General features: G+C 43.1%; 1 protein-coding gene across 1 annotated transcript; it reads right to left on the minus strand.

Moving 5' to 3' along the window:
* HECA (hdc homolog, cell cycle regulator) lies at positions 1-25,680 on the minus strand. Its single transcript, XM_063151426.1, is given in 5 exon segments — positions 1-4,312; positions 6,945-7,099; positions 10,137-11,177; positions 25,415-25,446; positions 25,448-25,680. Coding segments are annotated over 5 exon segments (1,593 nt in total). The 5' UTR covers positions 25,648-25,680; the 3' UTR covers positions 1-4,147.
* Between the last annotated feature and the right edge of the window lie 230 nt (positions 25,681-25,910).

Below are 25,910 nucleotides of genomic sequence, written 5' to 3' on the forward strand. Positions count from 1 at the left end.
TTAGCTGTCTGGTATTTATTACTTTTTAATACAGAGAACTCACAACAAAATATTCTCTAACAACACACATAAATGATATCATAACCAATTATTTTAATTTCATCAACATTCATTTGCTATGTACATATTCTTCCATCTGCAAAAGTGCAATCTGAGAATGTCTCAACAAGAAACCTTTATGGACAAGTATATTTTTGAGGGGTTTTCTCATCAGTGGCCTTACAATGTGTTTGTCCTTGGTTACTTGGTACAGCAAAATGAGGAACACATGGGAGGGGGGAAAAAAAGGAAAAAAAAATATTGGGGTAGATGCCTCCCTTGTAGGAATATTCCTTATTTTTCCAATTAAACTCATTATGAATACACTGCTCATTTCTGGAGATGTTAATGTAAATAGACTATAGGATAGTCTATGGTCTGGCTACAAAACACTGTAGTTTTAATGACTCTGCAGCATTGGAACAACAATTTCAGGCTGTTCATGTTGGTAGGTGTCAAATTACACATCAGTGTGTAAAAGATGTCAATTTTGTTAGTTATGGTTATCAAAATTTATTTGTAGACATCTTGACGGATGAATTCAGTTTTACACATCCAAAATATGAAGCCTACCTAAATGCAAGCCTCTCCTATGGAAAGGAGAGTTAACTACTGGAAAGAAAAGCATTTGCACATGCAACTCCTATTACTATCACAAGGAGTATCGTGCACTGAAGAGTAGAATGAACCTCCAAATCCAGAGGACCGCATTCTCATTTACAAAACATATTGCAGGCAAATTTAATCTGACCATGGGCCAGCTTGAAAAGAACACACAGCACCAGAGAAAGGAAAGGTAGTGAAGAATAAACTAGCCAAGAATAAACTAAACAAAGCAAGCAGCTCCCTAGCTTAGGAGGTAATTTCCCTTATGATGCATTTGTAAGCTCATGACTACTTCCAGCTCTTGTCAAGACAGGAAGCAGAGCAACTGTGGTCTAGTTTCAGCTCCAAAGTAGCCATTAGGTCCCAAAGAAGTTGCATTTGCACTTCTACTTTGGCAAAGCCCAGGAAACTCTCCTGGCCAAAGGTGAGGGCTGACTGCTTGACTGGAATCTGCAGGTTGGAGAAAATCGTGCATTTTCCAGTGACCCAAAAGCAGCTTTTGGTACCAACAAGAAGCAGGGAAAGCCTTTACAAATTAGGGATAATTTACTTTGGAGTGAAAGTTCAGAAGAACCTTTCTGTAGCTCAGCTGGTTTCCACTGAGGATCATTTTTACAGTGCTATGTATGCTGCTAGCCTCCAGCTGAGCAATGTGTTTTACAAGAAAATAGGCATTCCTCAAGCAGTAGGTAAGACTCGACAGCAGAATTAAAAGGAAAAGCTGGCAAAGAACTAAACTGCTTTCTTAGATAGATTTGTATGTAACTCCTTGTCAGTGTTAAGACTTTAAATGTGCTTTTCCCTTCCCATTTTCTCAGTCTGCTCCATTCCTGGTTTTGACTTGGATATATTACACAATCTCTCAAATACTTATTTTAAAGCTGATCATATTTCTTTTATTCCATGTCTACTCATTTTTGATTATCACACATACAGTTCTAGAGAGGCATCCAAGAACTTAAAGGGCAGAATTACAAATTAAGCTACTCTAAGGGAAGCAAGTGAACAAGTATCTAGGACAACTCCAGATCCCACTTCTCCCCTACCATGTGCATTGCACAGTGACACCCTCCCAACACTGCACAAAAAACAGCACACAATGCCATGTATCCTATATGGGAACTGACACCCCAGACTCATGATGTGTGACTGGCACTGAAGACTGAACCTACAGTAGGAGATGTATGCTTTAATTGCTCTCTTTAATTGCTTAATTACAGGAGCTTTGTCTTTGCTGTGTGATTTCAGGCCGCTGCTTTCTGTCTGGTCTGGTTCTCATGGTCCTGCCAGGCAACACAACTCCAACCTTGTCAGCCACCCCAGCTCCAGCAGATTGCTCAACACACCATCAAAGCTGAAGGGCTCATCCTTCTGGAGGAGTTAATCCAAATTATAATTCCATTGCTCTTCACAGGGGAAGTCTACACTGCACAGCTAATTAGGTTTAATCTCTAGAAACCTTCCTGCCCAGGAATGCCCAAGGCCAGGTCCTGCTCCTATGGACAGTGGGTGCAGTGCTGGTCCCACTGCAGCTGGGCTGGGTGTAACTTTGTGGTAACCATGAAAGGACAGTGTTAGAAGGCTCTCAAAGCCTTTCCCACAATTCTCCCAGAAGAAGAAACAGGTTTTCCCAGAACTGATGCAAAGAGGACAATGGCACAAAACCCCAGGAATGTGCCCAGACCCAAACCCAAGCCCAGGAACTTGCACAGATGGAGAGGAGCACCAGTGGTGAAGCTACCACAGCCTGCTAACACAGCTGCACCACATGAGCTGGGGGGACCCCAAGGACATTGCCACTCCAGCTGTGCCAACACTCTGTGCAGCTTGGGTACAACCTGAAGGGTAGCTGCTAATGCTAAAAGGAGCTAATTCTGCAGTGGAGACAGCCAGGAAATAAAACTCCGAACTTGTCATTTTTACACACAAAGAAACATGGATATTCAGCTTGACTTTTATGTGCATGATAATTTCTTAATTCAGCGGGAAGTGTGACTCTCAGTCCAACATAGGAAAAAACACCATTTTGGCTTCTGACTTTTTTGTTTTCTTTCCCAGGGTGGCAGACTATCAGGGCCATTTTCAAGACTGTGATTTCAACAGATACACTCTAAAAAGATTCTAATTTCGAAAAACAAAAGATTTCAGAAGAAACAAAAAATAATCCCACCATGTAAATAGAAACAAACCCCACACTTCTCCAGTGGACAAACACTTCATAAATACACTATCGAGAAAAGCAAAAAAACCAAATGTCCCTTAAATCTCAACTGATTTGAGAAACCAAGCAAAAGATTAATGACCTATTTTGAAAAATTTATTTAAGGAAGGGAGAAATGGGAGTCAAGAAACAACAACTGCAGAGTCTACAGGGCCAAGCTCTCTGATACAAATTCACTGCTTAATGCAGTCTATTATGTACAGCACAGAGGCATGTAGAAAGTAAATATGCTAAGTTTGCTTTCTTAAAACATCTCCTTGTTTTTAGATCCTAGACTGAACACAATTTTGAAAGACAAAGGTGCAGCAATTAATTGCTTTAAAAAGTGATGACATGTTTTGCACTCAGTACCTCTCAGCCCGTGCAGGTCTGAGGGCCCAGACCCCAACTCGTGGTTCTCCTTCCACACCAGCCACACAAGCCTGCAGCAGACAGCAAAGCCTCAGTCCCAGCAGGCACATGCAATCACATCCCCACTCAGCTCAGCCAGTTCCTTCCCTAAAATGTCTGTGAAGAAACACCTTTAAATAAAGCATTTTAAGATCTCCAGCTTGTTTTGGTACGAGCAGATGACCCAGCTGGGCACATGACAGCCCTGTTGGAAGCAGCACTACTGCCTGCACTATAACTCAGTGAGGGCAATGCACATCAAACACACATAGCAGGAAGACACAATGCCAAAAGAATTCATTCAAGATTGCATTTGCTGGCACACATTTACATTCACTTGTCATGATACCTCAGTTTACCCTGGCCATGGGAAATCTGAAAGAGAGCCTGCTGAGGGGACTGGGAGCAGAGGGCCAGCTCCTGCACCCCTGGGAACCAACGCAGAAGGCTGAATGAATTCAACAGGAACAGAAACATTTCTTTCCAAGGATTTCCCATTTCCACCAAGCTGGAGGAACAACCCTATGCAATTACCTATTTTCCAACTGGACATATTTCTCTGTCCTTTATGTCTCCCCACACCCTTCCTATAAACTGTATTACAACTGTACAAAAAATAAACCCAAGTCATTTTTAGCTGAACTTTACCCCACACATGGGATATATTGAAAGGCCATTAAATTGGCTTGCCTCCAACCTTCACAGAGATCTTGTCAGGAGGATTCTGGTTTTAACAACATGTATATATACATATTAATATGTACACTGACAAAGAAGCTTCTCTTTCAGTTAGAAAAGAAATTAGATTTCATCACAGAATGAATCCTATAAAAAGATATGTAATAAAGTTGAAATACCCATAAAATAGCTATTACTAAAGCAAAGCTTTCGTCAATAAGCCTCCAAAACTTTAAATGAAGAAAATGGCTTCACAAAGTGGTAGTCTAGATTTCCACAGTGAGGACATTGCTGGACGTTGCTGTATTCAGAGAAATACTGCATGCCAATCCGCACATCTATTACTGGCTTCCCACAGTGCTTACAGTTCAGCCGAGCCTGCAACAAACAAAGAAACAAACAAAAAAAAGTATTGAAATAACCACACTCCCCTCAGCTTCTCACCTCTGGAAAACAAGGTGCCAGAGGCAGCCCCCTGTCCCCCCAGCAGGAGAAGGGGTCAGTCAGGAAAGTGGCAGCAGTGGGATGTGCTGGTAGGGGCATTCCTCACCTGGACTGGGAACCCACACACACACACACACCATGCCTTTCACATTAAAGACCACCCCCAAATTCTGGGGAGTGGGTCACCTCCCACTCTGACTGATGGAAGGTAGAGAATATCAAGGTTTATTTTGTGCTGCTAAATCTCCGAATCAATTCCTCATTTCCCAGCACAAGATGCGGTGTCTCAATAAATCATTAATGAAGCATCAAAGCTAAGAGAGAAATTTCATATTTGTGCCACAGTAATTCAACTATTTAGGTTAACATTTGAACATCATCTGTCTATGAAATACATCAGCATTTTAATCTTTTGGCTTAACAAATGTATAACTTGATCTACTTTATCAGCACAACATGGTATTGTGTCACTTTAAGTGTCTATTTAAACATTTATAGTACATATCAGGTTATACAAACTAAACATCACTTCAACACACAAACTATTCTGCAAAATCCAACTGAGAAAGAAGCAACATTAACTGGGTGGATATGAGAAATAATTCAAGGTCATAGGTGAGGACGGACAGAGCTATTAATATTCAGCTGTTGCAAAGAAGTGAGACTTGAGAAGAAATCTAGCTGAGAAACACAGCCCATCTGATACAAAGAAAGCAACAGGCAGCATGAAAGCTCAGCAAGCCCCTAAGAGAAGCAGAAGGATTTGAGACTGTAAAGAAGTTAAAGAGTAAAAACAGCAAATGAGCAGCGAGGGTCTGAGCTGCACCACAGTTTAACCTCACAGCCCAGTACACTAATGAAAGCTTCAGCTCTCCACTGAAAAGAACAAAAAGTATTGTCTAGGCCACCTCGATTTAAGGGATTTTCCTGGACGAGGAGAGGAGGAAATTATTAAAGTACTATCCCTGTTGAGACCAGACTCAAAAAGAAACAAATCAACAGCTTCACTGCTCTGCTGGAAAAGCAGAAATTTTAAGAAATACAATCTACTAGGTTATGAATTTTTATGGAACTCTTAACCAAAGGGTTTTCTCCTTTACTACAGGTGCAGCACATCAGCTAAGAGTAATCTGACACTGGTTGCAGTTTGTTATTTTACATGCAAATTTGTGATGCAGAATTAAATATTTTGAAGTAAGGCACGAAATTATTCATAATAAATCCAGAAAGGCAATTTGGAATTCTATTATATACCATATTTAAATGTCATTCTTCTGTATGCACAGAATCATCTGTAACAATCATGGTGAAACAATAATGCCTATTATCTGGCAATCACAGTCACTGCAGCTAATGCTTTTATAGCGAGTTCTTAGATCATGTACTGTCACACTGTCCATTAATCATGTAATTGAGGCTCTTGTATAATGAGCTCTTAAATCTTTTCTTTCAACAGAAACAATTCAGATTTGAAGCTGCTGACTTTTACAAAGGTAGCAAGTTAGTATCAGTGCTTTCCTTACCTTTAAAAGTTCCTATTTTTAAAAAACAGTTACAGCCTCAAGAGACACTAAATTTGGAGGTAATGTGTCAGTCTGTAGTTATAACTGCTACCAATGTCACCTTAACCAGCAGCAGCAATACCACTTGTCTTCTGAGCAACACATTTTGTTAAATACATTAAATTTAAAATAAACTGTCATTTTGCATATTGACAAACCAGTATTTCAGATGGCTTTGAAGTATGCACATTACCATGAAGTGATCCCAGTCTGAATGGGTGTATCTGTGCAAGGCTTCTGTCCTGACCTACTACCACCATCTGTGTGTCTGACTGAGCATCTGCAGCAGAGCACTGAGTCATTCCCAGACAGATGTTTTTTCCACAGCTGCCTACCCCTACCTGCACGGCAGAAGTGCTCTGTCTATCACATGGACAATTAATTCTCTGCAATGCAAACAATCCTGCTGTCTCAGACACACTCTGGAGTAGCCCCAAGCCTTGGCTCTTCCTCTCTCAAGGCACAGATGAGGTGAGTGTTTAATGAACTCCAAGTTGCTTCAGGCTGCTTCAGAGGGGTGAGTGCCATCACCAGGGTGGGCCACAACTAAGATTAAGGAGAGCTGAGTAATCTCCAAGCACAAAGACACTTTGGACCTTTCTGTTCCCTTGGCACTTTTTTGCTGCAGTTAAGATAAAACACAATTTATGAACTAAAAAATCCTGGAAACATGAAACGTCTGCTCAAAAGGTGGAACTATACCTGGCACTCGTGATGCTAGTGACGAAGCATCAGATTTAATTCCCAATGCATTTACAGGAGGCTTTATTTAAAAACATAAGTGTATTAACCAGTGAGCCTTGCAATGACTTTAGTCTGGCTAAAGGCCATTGTATCTCTGAAAACAAAGGGACACAGACCCATCAGCCCTCTTGTATTGCACTCACAGGCACAGGCTGGAAAAGAAGGATGGGAGGAGGAAAGGAAGAAAAGACACACAACCTTGACTTTATCTAATCAGTTGGAATTTCACCTTATGAGGGTTACTTATGTATGGTACTAACCTGACAACAGGGAGATGCTGCCAGAATATCGTAGGTGTACATAGTTCCCAGCTGATGCCAGCTTCCATCCCATCGGGACTTGCACTTAATGCAGATAATTTTGTGAACCCCTTCTAAGCAGTCTACACAAACAGCATAGAGGTGCATAAGCCTTCCTGTGGACAGAAAAGACACATTTAAGGAGCCAAAAAGAGAAGATTAAAACAGACATTTTCTGCAATGTGGTATCTGACCTTTAGTGATACAAATCACATTTTTTTTTTTCATTATAAAGGGTGAATGATAAAGTAAAAAGTACTTCTCTACAGGAAATACACAGGCTTGAGTAAAGCTATACAGAACTCAGGAATTAGTCATCACCCTGCCCACTCTCCCATACATCATCTGCTGGTAGATCTTAACAGAATATTTTATAAAAGGAGTTGCTAAACCTCCAAGAAGAGATGCCAGGTTAAGCTGTAAGATCAGCTGCTGTGTTTCCAAAACCAGAATACTGCCCTAGCTTCATCCTCACCTGACATAAGAACTGGAGAAGTGCTGAAGCTTATTAGCAAACTTGGTTACAGATTCATTTAACAACTTGCTGGTATCTTCCAGCAAAGAGGGAACCAACAACCCCATGGAAAAAAATCAACAGTCAGAAGAGCAAATTTTTCATGTACTTTCTTCTGACTGTTCATTAACAACAAGTATATTTACATTATATATTGCACATACAAAGACTTCAAAATGCCATTCACAACTAAGAATATAATGAGCTCTATCATCACCTTAGGCTCTGTATGGACAATGACTTTCAAAACCTGACTTACATTTATGTCCATAAAAAGCAAGTGGCTCAGACTTAGAAATCAAATATTTTCACTACACACGCGTGACTGAACTAACCAATGCAAAATCTGAGACCGACTTTCACAAAAAAAATTCCTACATGAATTATAAAGATCTAGCACCTAGATTATGCCTGACTTTTAGTGACTAAATTGATCTGCAATTTAATAGTTGGCAATTAGAAGAGGCCTGACACCAAGTACTAATCCTGTAACATACCAGATTTTGCACTGCTATGTAAGACAGAGCTCAGCAGTAGTGACATTACAGATCAGCCACAAAACACGATTGTGTTCAACATGTGTTCACCTTGGATGGCAATTTGTGCTCTTTAGCATCAAAGCACTGAACACATCACCAACTGTAATTCAACAGACACACCTCGTAACTCTTCTACAAAAATGGGACCAAGATATTAATAATTTATGATTAGTCTGTACCAGACACTTACAAAATTAATAGTCTGTGTTTTCACTTGTTTTGTTTTTTAAGCCAACTATTTTAGAAAAACAAGAAAAAACAGACTCTTCTTAAAATATACATACAAAATAGACTTACTAGTGTGAGCTGGTAAAAATTGAGTTATTCTACACTGGCATGTTCAGCTCTAGAAAATATGATGGGATGAAACTAAAATGTATATAATATACATATAACATATATAATTAACTCTGTTCCTGAAGTGAATACTCAAGATTGGTGATGTTCAAACAACTCCATGCACAGCAGTTGAGCAGGAAGATAAATATCTTTCCCCATCTGAAGTTCTGCACCGTTGCTGCACTTTAAAATACTACATTCCCCCACCATTTAATTTTCAGGATACTTTTTGTATTGGAAATATGGCACCTGGTATCTTAAACATGCCTGAAGTAACGTAAATGATTTTCTGTACTGAAAAGAAAATAACAGCCTGGAATAGCACCTTACAGCTTAATTTCATTTCAGAGAATACTTCTGGTAAGAAACCATCTTACCCAGGACAAGGAAGCAAAAATTTTAACAATTATTCACAGCAACTTGTCTGAACAAGTTTTTCAGATATATCGTCCAACAGTTAAGAAATAATTAACATTAAAAAAAATAATTTCACAGTTTCATTCTTAGAGGCAAATGTTAACAAACAGTGAGTTTCACTATTATTACTAAACCAGCTTTTTGTACTGATAAAATCACAAGCACATTTTGTGATTCCCCATCACAGCAAATGAGCACGGTTATCTCACACAGGTATATCCTGCTGTTTATCCTAGAACTTTTCTGGCTTGTATATTTGCCTATTGCTTTTTCTCCTTATAGTACACTAGGCAAGACAGAAACAATAATGTTAGCGTGAATACAGTTTAGTGACTTAGTGCATAGTGATTTAAGGAAAGAAAAACATAAAATACAAAGTTTACTGCGCAAAGGTATGTTACATAACATATATTATGGCCACGCATGGGATACAATGTATTTTATTGAAAGGTGAGAAACTTTAATGTTAAAATACCTCTGGTTAATCCCTTACCAACGCACACCACCAGCTGAGGAATACCTTCTCTGACTTACTTCAGCCACACTGCCTGCTAGCAGGCTGCAGGACAGGCACAGCCAGCCATGTACCACCCTGATCACTTAAGTTTGGGCCACAGCTTTCAGGAAGAGCTGAAGCTGATGCTGGCTACATTAATTTGTTTCTCTAAGAGGGAAAAAAGAAACAAGTGCTATGGTCTCAACTCATCTGAGAGCTAGGACATAATCAATAGCATGTGCAAGTTTGGAAATAAGTATAAAACCTTCACTGCTACACTGCTGCTTTAACACACCATATTAAAAGCTTACTCTTACTACACCAAATTTCTCCAGGCCTGTGTTAACACAGGCCAGACTTTTCTGTATTTAAGAAATAATACTTTGCTATAAAACAAAACTGATACTCTGTAGTCTGAAAGCAGATGAGAGGTACCTCACCCCCATCAGAGGTACAAATACAACTTTCAGCCAGGCTGCAGCACAGCATGCTTAAATTGAAAAGGTGATGTGCATCTTGGAGTAATGATCCCAAGAGATAAACAAGCATGCACAAGCTCCAGAACACATTGGCTGGAACACATTCCCATGGTCTACCTAGAAATCGGATCAGAACTTGTTTAGTTGTAAGCCCAAACACAAGCCATGGATCTTTCTATACAGCATCTTTTTTAATTCCCTCTAAGTGTTTCAATCTGATCCACATGAGTATTTTGGACATTACTTCAAGCTTTACAGAACTGCTTAAAAATGCGGAACCGGGATGGAAATCTGTAATGGCAGGGACAGGGCACAGAAGGCAGTTCCGTCATTTAATGAAACCTAGCATGACTGACAGACAACCTGTACCTTGAAGGTGACAGGGAACATCATATTCAATCTCATCGTGTCGCGATGGGCTAAGGAACAGGGTCCCGTCCACCAGCGGAAACTGTTCAAACACTGGCAGCGCCCTGTGGCACAGAGCACAGTTTACAACGTTCCTGTGGCTGGCACTGAGAGCAGCAAGGATGAACTTCCGCAGGTCCTCCCCTTGGCCCACCTGGGCGTCGTCTTCCATCCGCACATGGAAAGTATTCAATTTGTGCCTGGGGATGTGAGTGAGCAGCTCAGACAGATCGAGCCTTCTCAGGAACTGCACTGGGGTGTCGAAGTGTCCTGATCTATGTGCCTGCAAGCCAGCTGCCCCGTAATCAAAATGTGCGTTCCTGTACATGCCCCCCCCAGCCATGCTCTTCTTGTGGGGCTCCAGGTGAATGGCATTCTTCAGGAACTCCCCCAGGTACCGTGAGGAACGAGGGCCGCTGAAGTGCGTGGGGGCGAGGATGGAGTATCCGGTGGGAGGGGACTGGCCGGGAGAGACACAAGGCGAGCGAACGGCGTAGCTGCCCCCCATGACCCCCTTCTCCTGGGAGTTCTGCCTGTCCATGGAGTGCCTTCGCTGGAGGTCGTTACTCAAGCCCTTCTGCGGCTTGTTGGCCGGCCTGCCCTTTTTGGCCTCCTCTGCTGACTCCGTCACGGACCTTCCCGTACTCTTCTCCAACACGGATTTCTTCTTCTTGTCATCCTGCATTCGCTTCACCTGGTACCAGTCCGTGTCCTTCTTCAAGTGACCCTGCCCACAGCGACAGGAGCAAAACCGAAAAGCCAGGTCGTATCCCTTCTTGGTCCACATGTTTTGGCGACACTGCTTTTCGTTCCAGCTCCTGGCTCTGCCAATGCAGTTGAACTGGACGAGGATGCTGCTTTCCCACTCGTAGAAGCACTGAAGGTGCATCCAAGTGCTGTAGGGACAGTGCTCGTTGTTGCATATAACCTTCTGGTAGTCATCCTTCTCCAGGTCCACGGGCCTCCCAAAGCTACAGATCAGTGGAGTAGCACAAGGGGCTTCTGCAGAAGGTAAAACAGATACATTAATAACTTAATGGCCCATTTATTGCAGTACTTTCTTTAAACACTATGACAAACACACCCAAGCTCTTACTAACAACCTATTTATTACTAAAGACCCACAAGCACCAGCTCTGGGTCACTGCAAAAAAGCAGTATTTACCTAAAAGAGTTAAGCATGTGAAAGGAGATAAGGAAATGCACAAATAAAGAAACAAGATGCCACTACAGCCTGTGTAATATTCAAAACCAAAGCACCTCAGAAGCATTAGCCCTCCTCAAGCATTTGTGGATACTGTTGCAAGGCATTAAGAAGCATTGCGAATGTTTCTGGAGAGCTGCTTTGAACCCTGAGAGGCAACATGGGGAGAACACACAGAGACGCCTGTTTGAAAATCAAGTAAGCAATACAAGTAAATAAGCAAGTATACCCAGCTTTGCAATCATGGAGTGGCAGGAATTGATCTTTTCTGAGGGAAAAGAAATTTATTTTTGGGGACTGAGCAAGAGACAACAGACAGGGAGGGAGAGAAGGAGTGAGCAGAGAACTTTGAAAAGCACGACAAAGAGCTTACGTTACTCGTATAGAAAGGAGGGCCTTCATTACATGGCTTAGGCAAATACAGACTACATCACCACCACTGACCTTCTAGATAGCTAAATTTCACAAACCAAACAGTTCTGCAGCACAGACAGGTGAAAAAATCCAAACACAACATGATGTTTTATCAGTAAAGTAGCAGCTTTGCTATAACCTTGAGCAAAGAGCAGTTTACTTCAATTATTTCACAGCAACAATATCAGCAACAATATCTTCTACACAAGAAAATGTTCTACAAAAGAATTTTCTGCATTTATGAACCAACAACGTTTTCCAGTTCCTCACTAAAGTACCACACACTACATATGATTCCCATTGCTGGCTGCTCTGTTGTAGCTGGGAGGCTCAAAAGGGATTGGAAATTTTCTACTAGAGTTCTTGTAAGAACTTTTTAGATGCTGTAGCAGGTTGATCCCCACCACAGATGCTTACTCAAGCATGACAAATACTTCTTCTCTGTATTTCTGTCTTTCTTATTCTTTGGCTTCTTCAGAAAGTACTGCTCCAACAGGGCAGTCAGGCTGCCTTTTAACCTCTGCACGGCTGCTTTCATACATTAGCAGGCTTCTTCCAGGTCTTCCGTGGTCAAGTGCTGCCTCACCCTATCTAAAACACAGCAATCAGCTTCCTGAAGTTCCACTCAAGTCTCATCCAGAGCCCCAGGACTTATGACAGAGCCTTGAGGAGAGAGACTGCCATGACTGAAATTTTTTCACCTTAGGACTTAAAATTTCTATCTGATGAGCAGGTTAAAAAACCACCATTCTGTTGCATTGTTTTTAATCCCATTTGTATTACTGTTTGCACAAATAACACTACATCATTTGCAGTAGAATGAGAGGTTTTATGCTCCTAGATGTACTTTCACTCCAACTCTCAGTATGAGACACACTACCCATCATCACCTGTCCTACAGCAGTAATACACAAATCAGATACTCTGCAACAACAGATCTTTGCTGTGCTAGTGGTCCCTTTCCCAGCAAGTTTTTGGAAAAGTCTATAAACAAACAAAATGGTCAAAGCTACCTTCAGTAAAGATTACTGAAGTTCTTAAAACTTACTTACATAAAAGGAAGAGGTAAAAATTGCACAGAAAAACTTTCCTGAGCCATTCCCTGGAAGACACCACATCCTTCACTTAATTTCTATCTCTGTTTCTAATGCTAAAAGTGGCATACTTGCAGGAAGAGCTCTTCTGCAATACCTTTCCTTCAGAGAGTGGCCTATAAATTGCAAGCAAAACAAATTCCCAAAAACTTTCCTTCAAAGAAGAAAAAGGAAAAGAAAAATTCATTTCAAAACATGGACTTTTCAGTCATTAAAAACAAATTACTAAATTGTAGAGAAGAGAGACAAGAGAGGCTTTCCCTAGAGACTCTTTGGAAGTTCCTTCTATAATGTGACAAATATTTTGTTACTGGCTGTCTCACATCTCTGAAAAGCCTGCTAAGAACCTGCAAGTTTGGAGAGGTCTTTGAGAATCAACAATTTTATTGGCTACCAGTGACTAATTTTTCTCCACTCTTTTACTGAGTGTTATTAAGTATAATGTTGTTATTATTTACTATAATATTGTTGGCCAAGAGCAGAAGTGAGCGATAACTTATCTGTTCTGAAACAAAATCTGTCAGTTTACCAGTTCAGAGAGTTTTTCCACCCATTCCCCCAGACTTTGATTCAAATCACACTACCCCAGCAAACATCTCTGCAAAGCTTTTCTTCGTTGTCAGTCTTTCCTTCATCATATTTAAGGTTTCAAACTAGAGTTCACAATTATAGCATCCTTATGCAACTGACCTCAGGCCAGTTAAACTGAACCCATGAAAGGCAAATTGTCAGAAGTCATGTGAGGCAAGGTACCAGAGGCACCAGTATGAACAACTCTCACTTATACATTTCCTTTACTCATCTATTTTGGTAGATATTCCTTTCCACCATTACAAGAAGGTAGCAAAAGAAAAAGAACATGCCAAAAATCCACTTATGCTCTCACAGTGTTTCAGAGAGTAAATGTTCTAACAGTTGCAGGTATAATTATAGCTGACAGCAGAGAAAGTACTACACAGACAGGTCTAGAATTGAATACAGACACTACACTTGTTCATCCATACTGGCAGAGTTACCTGACTAAAAAAGGAAAGTATCCTTGATCCCCCTTTGAACACGTTTCTGAGTTTGCATGCAAAAACGTATGATCTCTAGTTCCCTGAGAAGTTTACAGACTCTTCCTCACTATGTGGATAAAAAATGAAATTAATAAAATAAGTGACTGAAATACAAAAACCATCACCACAGACTATGTCTGCAATTACTTAATAATGATCATGTCCTGGGTGTCTAGAGGCTAAAATAAAGGTGACTTTCAACAGACTTTTTCCTCCTTTACCTAGTCAGTCAATGGAAATACTGTGGAATAAGATTTTCTCCAGTTTCTCCTTAAGAATTTACAGACACCAGATTATCTGAGGAACTTCCCACACAGCAGAACTATGGGCAAGAAAAGGCAAAGCTTCGAGTTCTGGACAGCGATGTCTTCTTCAACATTTAACTAGATGATTGCAAAGTTTTCACACATTCCCTCATCTGATCTGCTATCCACACAGTGTGAATTGGCTTGTCACACAATCACCACAGCAAAAGCAGGCCTAGAGCAGCTGAAAGACAGCAACAGCATTAACAAAATCCTTCCATCATGCAAAAGACCCCAATGAACTGCTAAATGGTGGCACTCAGATTGCTTTGGAAAACATCACTGCTAAGAGGAGAAGCTGGTGTCTACTCACCTCCTCTGGGGACACATCTGGCATTTCACTACTGCCACTGTAGCTGCATAGGAAACACTCCAGAAAGCTAACAGGGCTCTCTGCCCTGACGCCATGCTCCACAGCACAGGTTATGCCATGCTAGTCAAAGCACCTGCTTTCACTGATGCACACTGCCTTTTAGCAAGTCTGCTGGTTTGGAGAAGGCCTTGATTAAACTGCCGCAGGACTTCCACAACAGAAACTGAGAAGCCCAGCATGGCTAATTTAAGTTGTCTCAGCAGAAAGTTCTGTTGTTTTCTGTAGTTTTCCCTGTATTTAAGAAAGCAGAAAATTCCACTACCTGAAAAGCACAAAAACACCGCAAGCCAGCATTTGGTTTTGCCACACATTTCAAATTATCTGTACAAAACAGACTGTGCAGGACCAAATATCCCTTGCAGACTTCTCTGTACCCATGTCTCCTGCCAAACATAACCATGCCACATGTTCCTCCATAAAGAATAAATGAGAAACAGAAAACAGCAATTTTTCTGCAATTTTCCCAGTTCATGGCAACAGATATGCCTTAGAAGCAAAAGAGACAGCATTCAGATCAGTATGGGAGCCTCCTTTTAGGTAACATGAAGAGCTCTTCCCACCAATTCACACCCTTGAAAGTGGTCTGGGTTGTTTAATCACCATTTTATACATGAGACAGAACACTTTTTTTCAGTATTACGAGACTTTAAAAATTCTTGTTATCAAGCCCTTGTACTTCCCATAATTAGAAATAAATTTTAAGATATTCTTCAAAAGGTCAGAGCTAGAATCATTGTCCTAATGTTTTATGATGACAGTGTTAATGATTACTGTCAAGAGAGATTATGATGGGAAGTAAATAGAATTACATGGCCAAACTGCCCATCCACACCTATAGCCCGAGCTGGTTTGTTATTTAAATATATTTGCTTCCAAGTAGCTAGCAGCTCAACAAGATTCTGGTTTCCAAAGCTATGAAACTGAACTTCAGGGAAAATGAAAGATTACACGGTATCAGAGCAACATCTAACCTCCCAGCAGCTCCTTTCAAAAGAATGCCAAAATAATGATAAAAGAATTTCTGTTTAACTCTCAGTTTCAAGATGGGTTTCACAGCCTAAGAGAACAAAACAAGACAGCGTGCAGTTTTGTGAAGCAGAACAGCTTCAACGTAGGCTGTCAAGTTGCAACTACAAGCGCGTGCTGCTTCTTTCAATACATTATGTTTCCACATAAAAAAATAAATGTTTTCTCATATTCCTCTGCAGTGATTTGGAACAGTGATTTTGAAAATAGTTGGAAGGAGCAGTACATAAATGTCTTCTAAAACAGAAATAACATACGACATTCCAAACACACGTACATTTGTGCAAAGATAGCTCACTGTTTAAACAAGGCTGCGTTTTATGTTTGACAGAGTCACCATAAAATTAACTTTTCTTTCAAAAATGAGAATATGACAGAAGACTGCAAGGAACCTGGATTGGTTTTTCTGGCTTTTTCTCAATTTTTTCTATTCAGGTTTATAAACATCCATAAAAGCCAGGAATAGGAATAGAAACAAAACATCTGAAAAATACCTCTTTCAACAACAACAAAAAATCCTCCCACACGAACTGGTTCTACCTCTTAATAAAAAAGAAAGGCAGTATATGAAGACCATCCTTTCCATTTTGTGACCCAAATGAAAGCAGAAGAACAACAGCTGCCTGAGGAACTCCCCTCTGGTGAAGTATATTAAGGAGAATGTTGTTTACTTCTGTTTACACACCCATCATAAAACCAAAGATACACCCAGCAAGCCAAATGCAACGATTCCATGGCTTCAGTTTCGTGACTGCTCTCATTTGTTCCAAGCCCTCAGTGCAGGTGCCTAAAGCAAAATTCGCTCTTCCCCTGCTACGCTCCCACATTATCCATTGTGTTACGCACCAGAGTTTTTCAGTCAGCGGACAGAAACAGATAATTATTTCCCCTACTCGTCGGCACAGGTTTCAGCTCACTGCACAGATCTGCCATCTCTGGTAAAACTCCAGGGAGGTGTTAAACATGTGAGGCTGGGGGCAGAGGGAGAGGGAGGCGCGGTGGTGGCTGGACCAGACAGCCCTCCTGTCATCTTAAAACAACTGTCAGGCAACAGGAGGCTGTTAGGGATCTGCAAAAAGAAATTATCCCCAAAAAAGAGAAAGGTCTTGGCACCAGATTGGTTGCAAAACACTTACAGTGGCTTGCTCTTGGTCCGCTGTTCCTCTAGCATCTCTTCATCTATGCCAAGGACACAGTGGTTGCCAGCACGTTACCTAGGCCAGAAGGGCTCCTGTGGGACACATACCCTGCAAACCAAGCACTTTAACCTCTACCCTGCTTTCCCATGAACACTGCTCTCTTCACAACCTTACACAGCCAGGAATTGTTCACTCTGCCAGCCTGAACCAGAGCTGAGTCATTCCTGGGGAAGGCCACTCCCTACCAACCATCTGCACGAATCTTCTGAATTTCCTCTGCCATCAGCATAGCTTTATTTTAATTGAAGTCATACAATATTACTGCAGTAATACTGTAATGCAGCTGTAGAAAATAAACCACCACAACAAAACAGACAGAAAGAGAAAATTTGAATTAAGCGTCTGATGTATTTGCTTTGTTGAACTTTGTAATACAATCTAATATTCCAAAGATTACCAAGATGTGACAAAATGGTATTGTCATACTCATAACTTGTTTAATAGTACAAATTATATGGCAATACAGAAATGACTGGCCACTTTCCTAAGAGCCTAAGTGGAGCAGAAGAATGCAATAAGAAAAAACTTTTCGAAAGTTGATCCAAAAGGCAGGCTTGGATTTTCAGTGCAGCAGCAACAACAAATAACAGCTGACAAACAGAAAGAGAAGTCTTTCACAAGAGCTCAGCTCGGGGCTTACGCTGGTAACACTCACTGATGATGACTGATATCTCTTCAAGACTTCTTAAGCAATCTTTGCCGAATGATCAAGACAAAAGCTTCCAGGAGGGAAGGGAAAAAAACAGGACAGCAGTACCTGGTAAGCCGCTCTTATCACAGGCTTTTTTCTGCGCCATGAAACTTGCGCACGCTCTTGGAAAGAAAAGCTAAGGCCAGCAGCCCACTTGCAGCAAGCAACAGGCAGAGCCGGTGCCCCTGCCAGGAGGAGCTGTCTGCAGTCAGCCTGGCTGACAGCTTCACATCTGTTATGCCCCTACACACTGACACTGCCAGTAGGTGCCAATGCAGAGGTCAGTCCTGCCCCCAAGGACCACGCAGCTGCAGGCAACACCTACTCAGAGGGGATTTAAGGAGAACAAAGCCATAAGCAGCCCCTTCCCTCACACTTTACCCCATGTGCAAGATGTCACTAATTCTATTAAGTGAGTAGTAACATAAAGTGATCACCTTCGCCTAGAAAAGATTTTCAGTAATTTGGAGCTGCTAAACCCTGGTTGAGCTGAGAATTAAGGTGATGAGACTCCCAGAGGGCTCAGCAGCTACTAGAAGCATCTCCATGCACTACACTTATGCTAACTTCACATCTGACCTCCAAGGCAATCTCTTGACAATAAACAAAAAAAATTAAAAAAAAACATACCTAACAACTTCACAGCAGCAGGAAAATACCATGGAAATCATGAAGGCTTAACTTATACCTGCCACATTAACACCTTCTAACTAACAGCACAGTCTGAGCTAATGCCTGTTTATGAAATCAGCAGCCAGCATGTGATACAGTTATCTGCAGCTCTCATTCAACCACCCACTCCCAGCTCAACCATCACCTCACCAAAGTAAGGCAGAAAATCAAAATTGAAACTGTACAAACTAAGGAAGATAGGCACTTACATGTGCACAATAATTTTGTAGCTTGTTTACACAGCCATCTGTGCTCCAAGCTGAACCTACTGCCTACGCTGCTGAAACCCAACATGAGAATTCATATGGTCTTGTAGAAATCACCATCATCTGTACAATTATCATCAGCCAACTTAGCCAGTTTCTTTCCATTTAATATGTGTTGTCTGAATACAGAAAACAATCACAAACAAAAGCTTTGGCTTTTGCTTGGGCTATATAGACCCCCTCTGTTTAGAAGAAATCTTGCCCTAGCTTGTGCTTTAACACCTGAATCCAAGTGGAAATATCCCCAGAGAACAGACCTAAGCCTCTACCTGTATCAGTACCAGGACAACTATGCATCCCCAATATTCCCATGTGAATTCTGATTTGGTTTAACCAGGTCAGAAGACAATTGGCTCTCTGTGCCATAAGCAATCATGCCCCAGAGTCTTCCATGCTAGGAAGACTCCTCAGCATCATGTGGATTTTTCTGATGACTTCTCTCATGGTGAATGCAGAGATTCATGACTATCCCAAGACTGATGGGCCTTAATGTGTTTTGAACACTGGCTGTTGCTTAGTCTGCACATGAATTGTCCCCACAGAAAAGCACTGCAACCACTAAATCCTCTCCTTTAGCCTTCCAAGAGCTTTTAATAACTTGAACTGCTACAGAGAACTAACCTTGATGCTTCAAGAAACAGTCATTCCAATAATAACTAAAGCAGATTCTACTGTACCTGCCTTAGCAAGTTTTCAGTGGCAAACTCCAACTCATGCTGGAAACAGAGATAACTGTGGCATGCAGTAGATGCCCTAATGGCAAGCACAGATGCCAACACTGCAGGCTGCCCTCGCTCAGACCGAGAGCCAGCGAGCCACCACACCCAGTCCAACAGCACGAGAAGGCAAGAGAGAAAGGAAAGCAGGTTGAATCAAGGGGTACCAACACCTCTTATATTTTCAGATCTAGGGATATTTGTGTCATTGGTCCACTCTCCCCAAGTTTCAGTGCAACAGGCTGTATTTTATTTTCCACGCTAAAGAAGCTGGTAGAAACTCAGTGGGAAACAGGAGATGCAGTACCCAGCAACTCTTCAAGACAGCAGCTCCCAATGTGAAGCTGTTGGTTCCCAGACATCTCCCTCACGATGGCAGGCAGGCTCCCAGCCCTGTCATGCACCATCCCTGGCATCTGTGTGGCACACAGAGACCCCAGCTGGACGCTGCTCCCACAGCGGGCATTGGCAGCACACAAGGGGAGACGGGGAGTGCCAGGCACACCCACCAGCCAGGCTCCAGCAGAAGCCACCTCCTCTCCCAGCAGGCATCCTGGGAGACAGGAACAACAGCAATATATTGCTTTCAGGCCCAGGAAGGAGGACTGATAGACGCTCAGAAACAGACAGAAAGGCATAAAGGTTGAAGTGAATGCTCTCAAGATAAATGTCACTGAAGTCTACCAGGAAATGCCAGCGCTCCACTCAAAATCCCACAAGCTTTCAAAATGGAATTATCCACTCCAGTAACTAGATTACTGTTTCAAGAGGCCTCTTTGAAATTATTTGAATTTCTATCAAAAGAGTTTAAAGAAAGCCCATGCTCTATTAATCCCGTTATAATTTAGACACCTTGAAGATTAGCTGTAGTATTTTACTCTGAGCTGAATGCAAGGTTTTCCTTTTTTTTTTTTTCCCCTCACACATGCTACAGGAAGAAAAGCAGAGAAGGATGGATTTCTGCCAGCCATGACAGTACTTTAATATCAAAGGATGTCTCAATATGCAAGGCTGTAAGCAAGGCTGAAGAAAACTTACAAATGTCTCCAAGGGCTAGAAATCATTTTGTCACTACATGTTAGATCACTGTGAGTAAGATATGGGATGAGTACAGACAAAGCAAAGCTATGAGTTCAAAAACTGCATTTCCTTGTATGAAACAGAGCAAACATCAAGCCTTACTCATGAAAGCACTACACTTGAACAATACCTAATCACATGAACACAGAATGCTGTCAGGGCACTGATAACCATTTCGATAGCAAATAACTTAAAAAACCCAAACTTAAACAGGTGTGTACTTGCTTGCATGAAAGGATAATATTTATTTTACTTAGTAACACCATGAACACGATTCCATTTGCAAAGATTTGTAAAACATGAACTGCATTTGCTACTAAAGCATGTAATTGCATAGTTTTCAAATCCTAGAACTAACATGAAAGTCCTTTTGAACCTGATTTGCATTGATAGAGACAGTGAAATTTGCATTCAGTTGATTTCTGCAGTTAGAGGAACACAATGGTATTACAAGGCAAAATGATTTCCCCTTAGTAAATTAATAGGTATTAAATTTTGTAGTCACTGCAACAGAATAGAAACTTAATTTTCCAGGTGGTCTCACTGATACCAATGGGACCACCTCAGGCTAAATAATCAGAAGGTGCCAATACTGAACATCACTAGAGTGCCAAACTGGAACTGGATGTTATATGCATCAGGGAACATTTGACAGCAAATATTAATCCAGGCTTAAATACTACAACAATTCATTCTCTGAAAGCATATTTTTAAATTAAACATTGCATTGATGAATTTTATGTCTGTCTTTAACTATCCTACATCCAGGATATAATTTTTTTTAATAAATCATAATTGTTGGCCAGTCACAGTGTTCAACACATTAGTCACTGTTGTGCTTTCTGATTTCCCTCTCCATACACTTTTCCGACATTAGCATTTTTATTTGAAAGTAAATCAGTCTTACAAATTTGTGAAACCCAGGCCAAGTGTTCAAAAGCACACAAATCTGACAGCCAGCAGCTCCACCTGCCAACCAAGCAACTCACCAGCCCTGCCACCTGTGCAGCTCAAGGGCTCACCTATGGCAGGGGGAGGAAAAAAAGAGATCTTAAAGCAGGTGGCCAGTAGGACAGTGACTTAGAGACTGTTATGCTGTGGGGGTATTTTTAGCTTAATTTGGCTGGCTTTACTGAATTATATGTTAAAGGAAAAAAGCACAGCTAAGGAGAGACAGCTTTTTCTTTTCTCTAGTCTTCCCACAGCAACAGCGCTGGAGAGAACAGAGTGACAATGACAAAGGGATGAAGCAGGAAGATGTTAAGACAGGGATCACCAAGCCTAAGAAGAGGACTTGGCTCTACTGGACAATGACATGAAGAATGGAAACAAGGCAAAGAAAATTGATAGAACAAGGAATATTAGGGTCAGAAACAACTCTATGTCAAGACTAGAGCAAGACAATTAGAGGATAAAGGGGTAAAACAGCTGGAGCAGAGTCTCAAAGTGTCCAGCCTCAGCAAGGCAGAGACAGAATAAAAATTTGTTCCTCAGAGCCTCAGATCTAAAAGTGAACCCTGTGGATTTTCCTCTTCTGATGATGGGGCAAAGTATCCACAAAATGTCACACTCATTTATGTCTGCAGATGAAGGTAACCAACTGCTGCCATGAGGAACACTGCCATCAATGGGGTAAGTGCAAAATCCCATGCAGTTGCTGAGATAATTTTACATGATCACAGCTCAGATTTTATGCAAAGTAACCCAGAAAACTAGCTAGAAAATCAGAAAATTAAAATCTTTTTTAGAAACATCATTCAATCACTCTGACGACAGGTAACCTAAGAAATGAGACTTTCTGTGACATCACATCTCACTTTCCCTGTGCACTGTGATCCTGTTAAATCAGTCCACCCCCACCCTATAACTCCCTCTCCACGTCCTGTGCATCACTTAGTGCAGAAAATTGATGCACTTTGGTCAAGAAAGATTAATCTACCATATGGTCTGATGGAAGAGATAAAAACAGAGGACATAGCTAGAGAATGTGAATCCCCCTTGTAGGCATCATCCCAATACCTGCTAAGAAATTGAGAGTGCAAGGTAAGAAAAGCCATCACATCTGGTCAGTGGTTGTGCTCCCTGCCTTCCCCTGTGGGAGTACAGAACCCTTCAAGACCAGTCTGAGCTCTGAACACACAAAAATTGTACCACCAAAAAAAACCATAAACAAATGCCCAGGAGAAAAGTCTGCTGACATTTCTCAGTCATCATGCCAAAAACTGGCTGATAGTTTCAAGGAAAAAATTGTGCAGGGATTGAGACAAAATTTATCAAAATGCAGAAGTGAACAAGAGCTTTCCACAATAAAGGGATGCTGTAGTGGCAGTTCCCAATCACATGGCACAGCTAGTCAGGGCTGCACAGAGAAGCCCAGAGGAAATTAAAAATTCTATTTCATTATGCCACATGGATGAGGGGCATAAACAATACATGGACAACGCAACGAACTGTGAAGACTTAAAAAAAACCAAACACATCTGAATCACTGCCCTCCATGAGCAAAGTAGGGTCCTGATGTGACTGTGTAATCAGACCATCATACTGACATCACAATGCAAAGCCAAGGTCTGCACAGACATTTTCAACTGCTCAATCTGCTGCTTTCATCTCTGTTTACTTCTGTCTTGCCACATTAATGAAAGCAAGCAGGTTATGTCATTATGATCATGCACTGCATTCCCAGGGCACAGGTGGAGCAGGAGAGCAGAGACACCAGACACACACAAATCACGCTAGAGCAGCACATGGTGACAATGAGAAGAGAAGAGAAGAGAAGAGAAGAGAAGAGAAGAGAAGAGAAGAGAAGAGAAGAGAAGAGAAGAGAAGAGAAGAGAAGAGAAGAGAAGAGAAGAGAAGAGAAGAGAAGAGAAGAGAAGGCAAATCCAAGGTCTCACAGGACCAATGAGCCTGGGCAGCATGAGTCACAGCATGCAGCTGCACAGCCCAAAAGCAGCACAGCTAGGAGCTTCCCTGCAGCTCATCAGACTTAATCCACAACCCAGATAGTCTCCCACAAACAGCCAAGACCTGACTGTGCACAGCAGAACTCCATTAACCCCACCACGCACATCCTCCATGAACTGCTTAGTGACCAAGCAACCCTCGGGTGCACAGCCTCCTACAAATGTCTGCAGTCCAGCAATGGGCTAGGTGCCTCCAGGGCTGTGGCTACAGTACAGGGCTTCATTTCAGATTCATTGGGTTTGAAGACTTGAAGGAATCTGCTATCATTGTCTAATCTTCTCCCTTGCATGTGAGCCAGATTCCCAATTCTGCAGCACAACCTGAACCAAAACTGTTGAAAGCTTTGCACTTACCAGAGAGAATACAATTTAAGAAACTTACAGCTCAGCATTATCTGATGGGCAGGAGCAGGTGTAAAATAAAGCTAGCAACCACATCTACCCCTCCAGCCTTTATGATTATCTGAAAATAAAGGTATGATGAGATGCAATGATCCTGTCAAGGCAAAGATCAGGTGTGCTGACCAGACAGCATACAGCAAATGTTGAAGCCAAGACTGCACCTCTGTAGCAAGAGGGTAAAAAAAAAGGGAAGTGAGGCATTTGGTGAAAGAGTCAAGGGATGCTTCTGACCGCTGAAGTGATATGGAAGCAGGGAGAGAGAATAAAGGAGCACCTCAGGTTAGATGTGAGAAAGCCAGGCTCAGCTTGTGAGGAAGCTGGCCAGCACAGGACAGGGCTATGGCAAGCATGTGGGACGCACAGCCTCAGAGCAGAAGAAGACTGATAACCAGTCTGGCTAGCGAGCTGTGCCACCATCAGCGTTCCCTGGCATCACCTCCTGTGGCACCTGCAGATGGAACACCACCTCATCATCCACAGGCAATACAGCCACACCAGAAATGCACCACTACTGCCACTTGTGCTTGAGCAAAACAAAAATTCAAAATATTGCTTCTCCCCATCCAGAGAAAAGCCAACACATAAGACACTACCTGGATGTTGGACATATTACATTACCATACTGAAGTCAAGATAAAAATACTCTGTCAATATTTTAACTCCTGTTAACCTCCCTTTTTTTTCCCCCCTTGTTCATTCACTTAAAGCAAATAGTAAAGAAAAAATCTGAAACAAACCCAAAAAGGAAATTCTAATCATTCTCCATGATTCTCTGGAGTAATACTCTCACAAAAACAGTCTTGCAAAGGCGTTGTTTGCTAAAGTGAATTGTAATTAATTGATAATACTTCCAAGGAAAGTTTCCATTAAATAATACATGGAAATCAGACATCTTGAAAACCAAACTAAGACACTTGGAAGTGCCTTTCTAACAGCCATAGGCAAAACTACTGTCACAAAGCATAATACCAGTTGTAGCCATCCTCCCACTTTTTGAAAAGCACGGAGAGTAAAAAGCTGAAATCGAACTTGGGAGAGAAAAAAAGTGAGGAGTAGGGACTGCACAGTTTGCAAACCTAGCAGCAGAACTAAGAGGTGGGGTTTTTTGGCTTAGCAAAAGTGAAATAAAATCTTTGCCTGCCTTTAGTTTTAGCCTGACACATCCTTCTGCAGCGAAACAAACATGAGCAATTCAAGTTTATGCAAGGCACCACCTTACCAAACCCGCTGCGAACCAAAATCCAACCCACCGAGCAAAGGCAGCATAAAATGGTTGATGCGAAGTGAGCACGTTGCCCCGACAAACCCAACTGCTGAACAGCGGCAAACACAACTGACCGAAAAGCAGGACTCCATTTTCAATCGTGACGGAATAAAGCGGGCATTTTTCAACGGAGCTCCCAGTCAGCCGCGCCGCGGCCGCTGCCGGCGAGCGCTGCGCTTCCCGCCCGCCGGTGATGCGCTCTGCCCCCGGCCCGCCCGCACCCACCGCACCCGGGCTCCTGCCGCGGGCTCCCGCCGCCCTCAGCACCGCCGCCGGCCGGCGCCTGCCCTCCGCCGGGTCACCGGGCGGGGACACCGCTGCGGCAGCCCCCGCCCCGCCGGCTGTTTCGGGGAGATCCCGCCGGCGGCAGCAGGGCCCAGCTGACCCCCCCCACACACCCCCGCTCTCCGGGCGCGCCCCCGCCCCGCGGGTGCCCCCGCGCCGCCCCCCCGGTACCGGCTGCCGCCTGCGCCACCGCGGGAGGCCGCGGGCCCGGCCCCGCCGCTCACCGCTCTTGACGTCTCCGGGCGCCGAGCCGCCCCGCGGCCGCCGCGCCGCCCGCTCCGCCGCCCGCCCCGCCGCCGCCGCCCGCGGCCGCCGCTCCGGCTCCGCCGCCACTCGCGGCACCGCCGCCCGCCGCCGCCGCGGCTCCACCGCCCGCCGCCGCCCCGTTCTCCTGCTCGTCGCCGCTGCTGTTGGCGCGCTTGTTCTTCTTGCCCTTGCCGCCCTTCTGGTTCGGCATCGCGGGCCCGGCCGCCGCCGCGGCGGGGCGGGCGGGCGGCGGCGGCTGCGGAAGGCGCCGCCGCCGCTACCTCCGGCTCATGGCGGGGCGGCGGCGGCCGCGCTGCGCTGCGCCGCGCCCGCGGTGGGCGGCGGGCCCGGGGGGCCGGGCCGGGGAGGGTGAAAGGCGGGTCCCTCTCGGCCGCCCGCTGCTGCCACCGCCCCTCTTCCTCCCGGAGCAGGCGCGGGCGGCAGCGGGAAGCGGCGTGCGCTGCCGGGGGGGCT

Source organism: Melospiza melodia, chromosome 3, assembly GCF_035770615.1.
Source record: "Melospiza melodia melodia isolate bMelMel2 chromosome 3, bMelMel2.pri, whole genome shotgun sequence".
Taxonomy (NCBI): Eukaryota; Metazoa; Chordata; class Aves; order Passeriformes; family Passerellidae; genus Melospiza; species Melospiza melodia.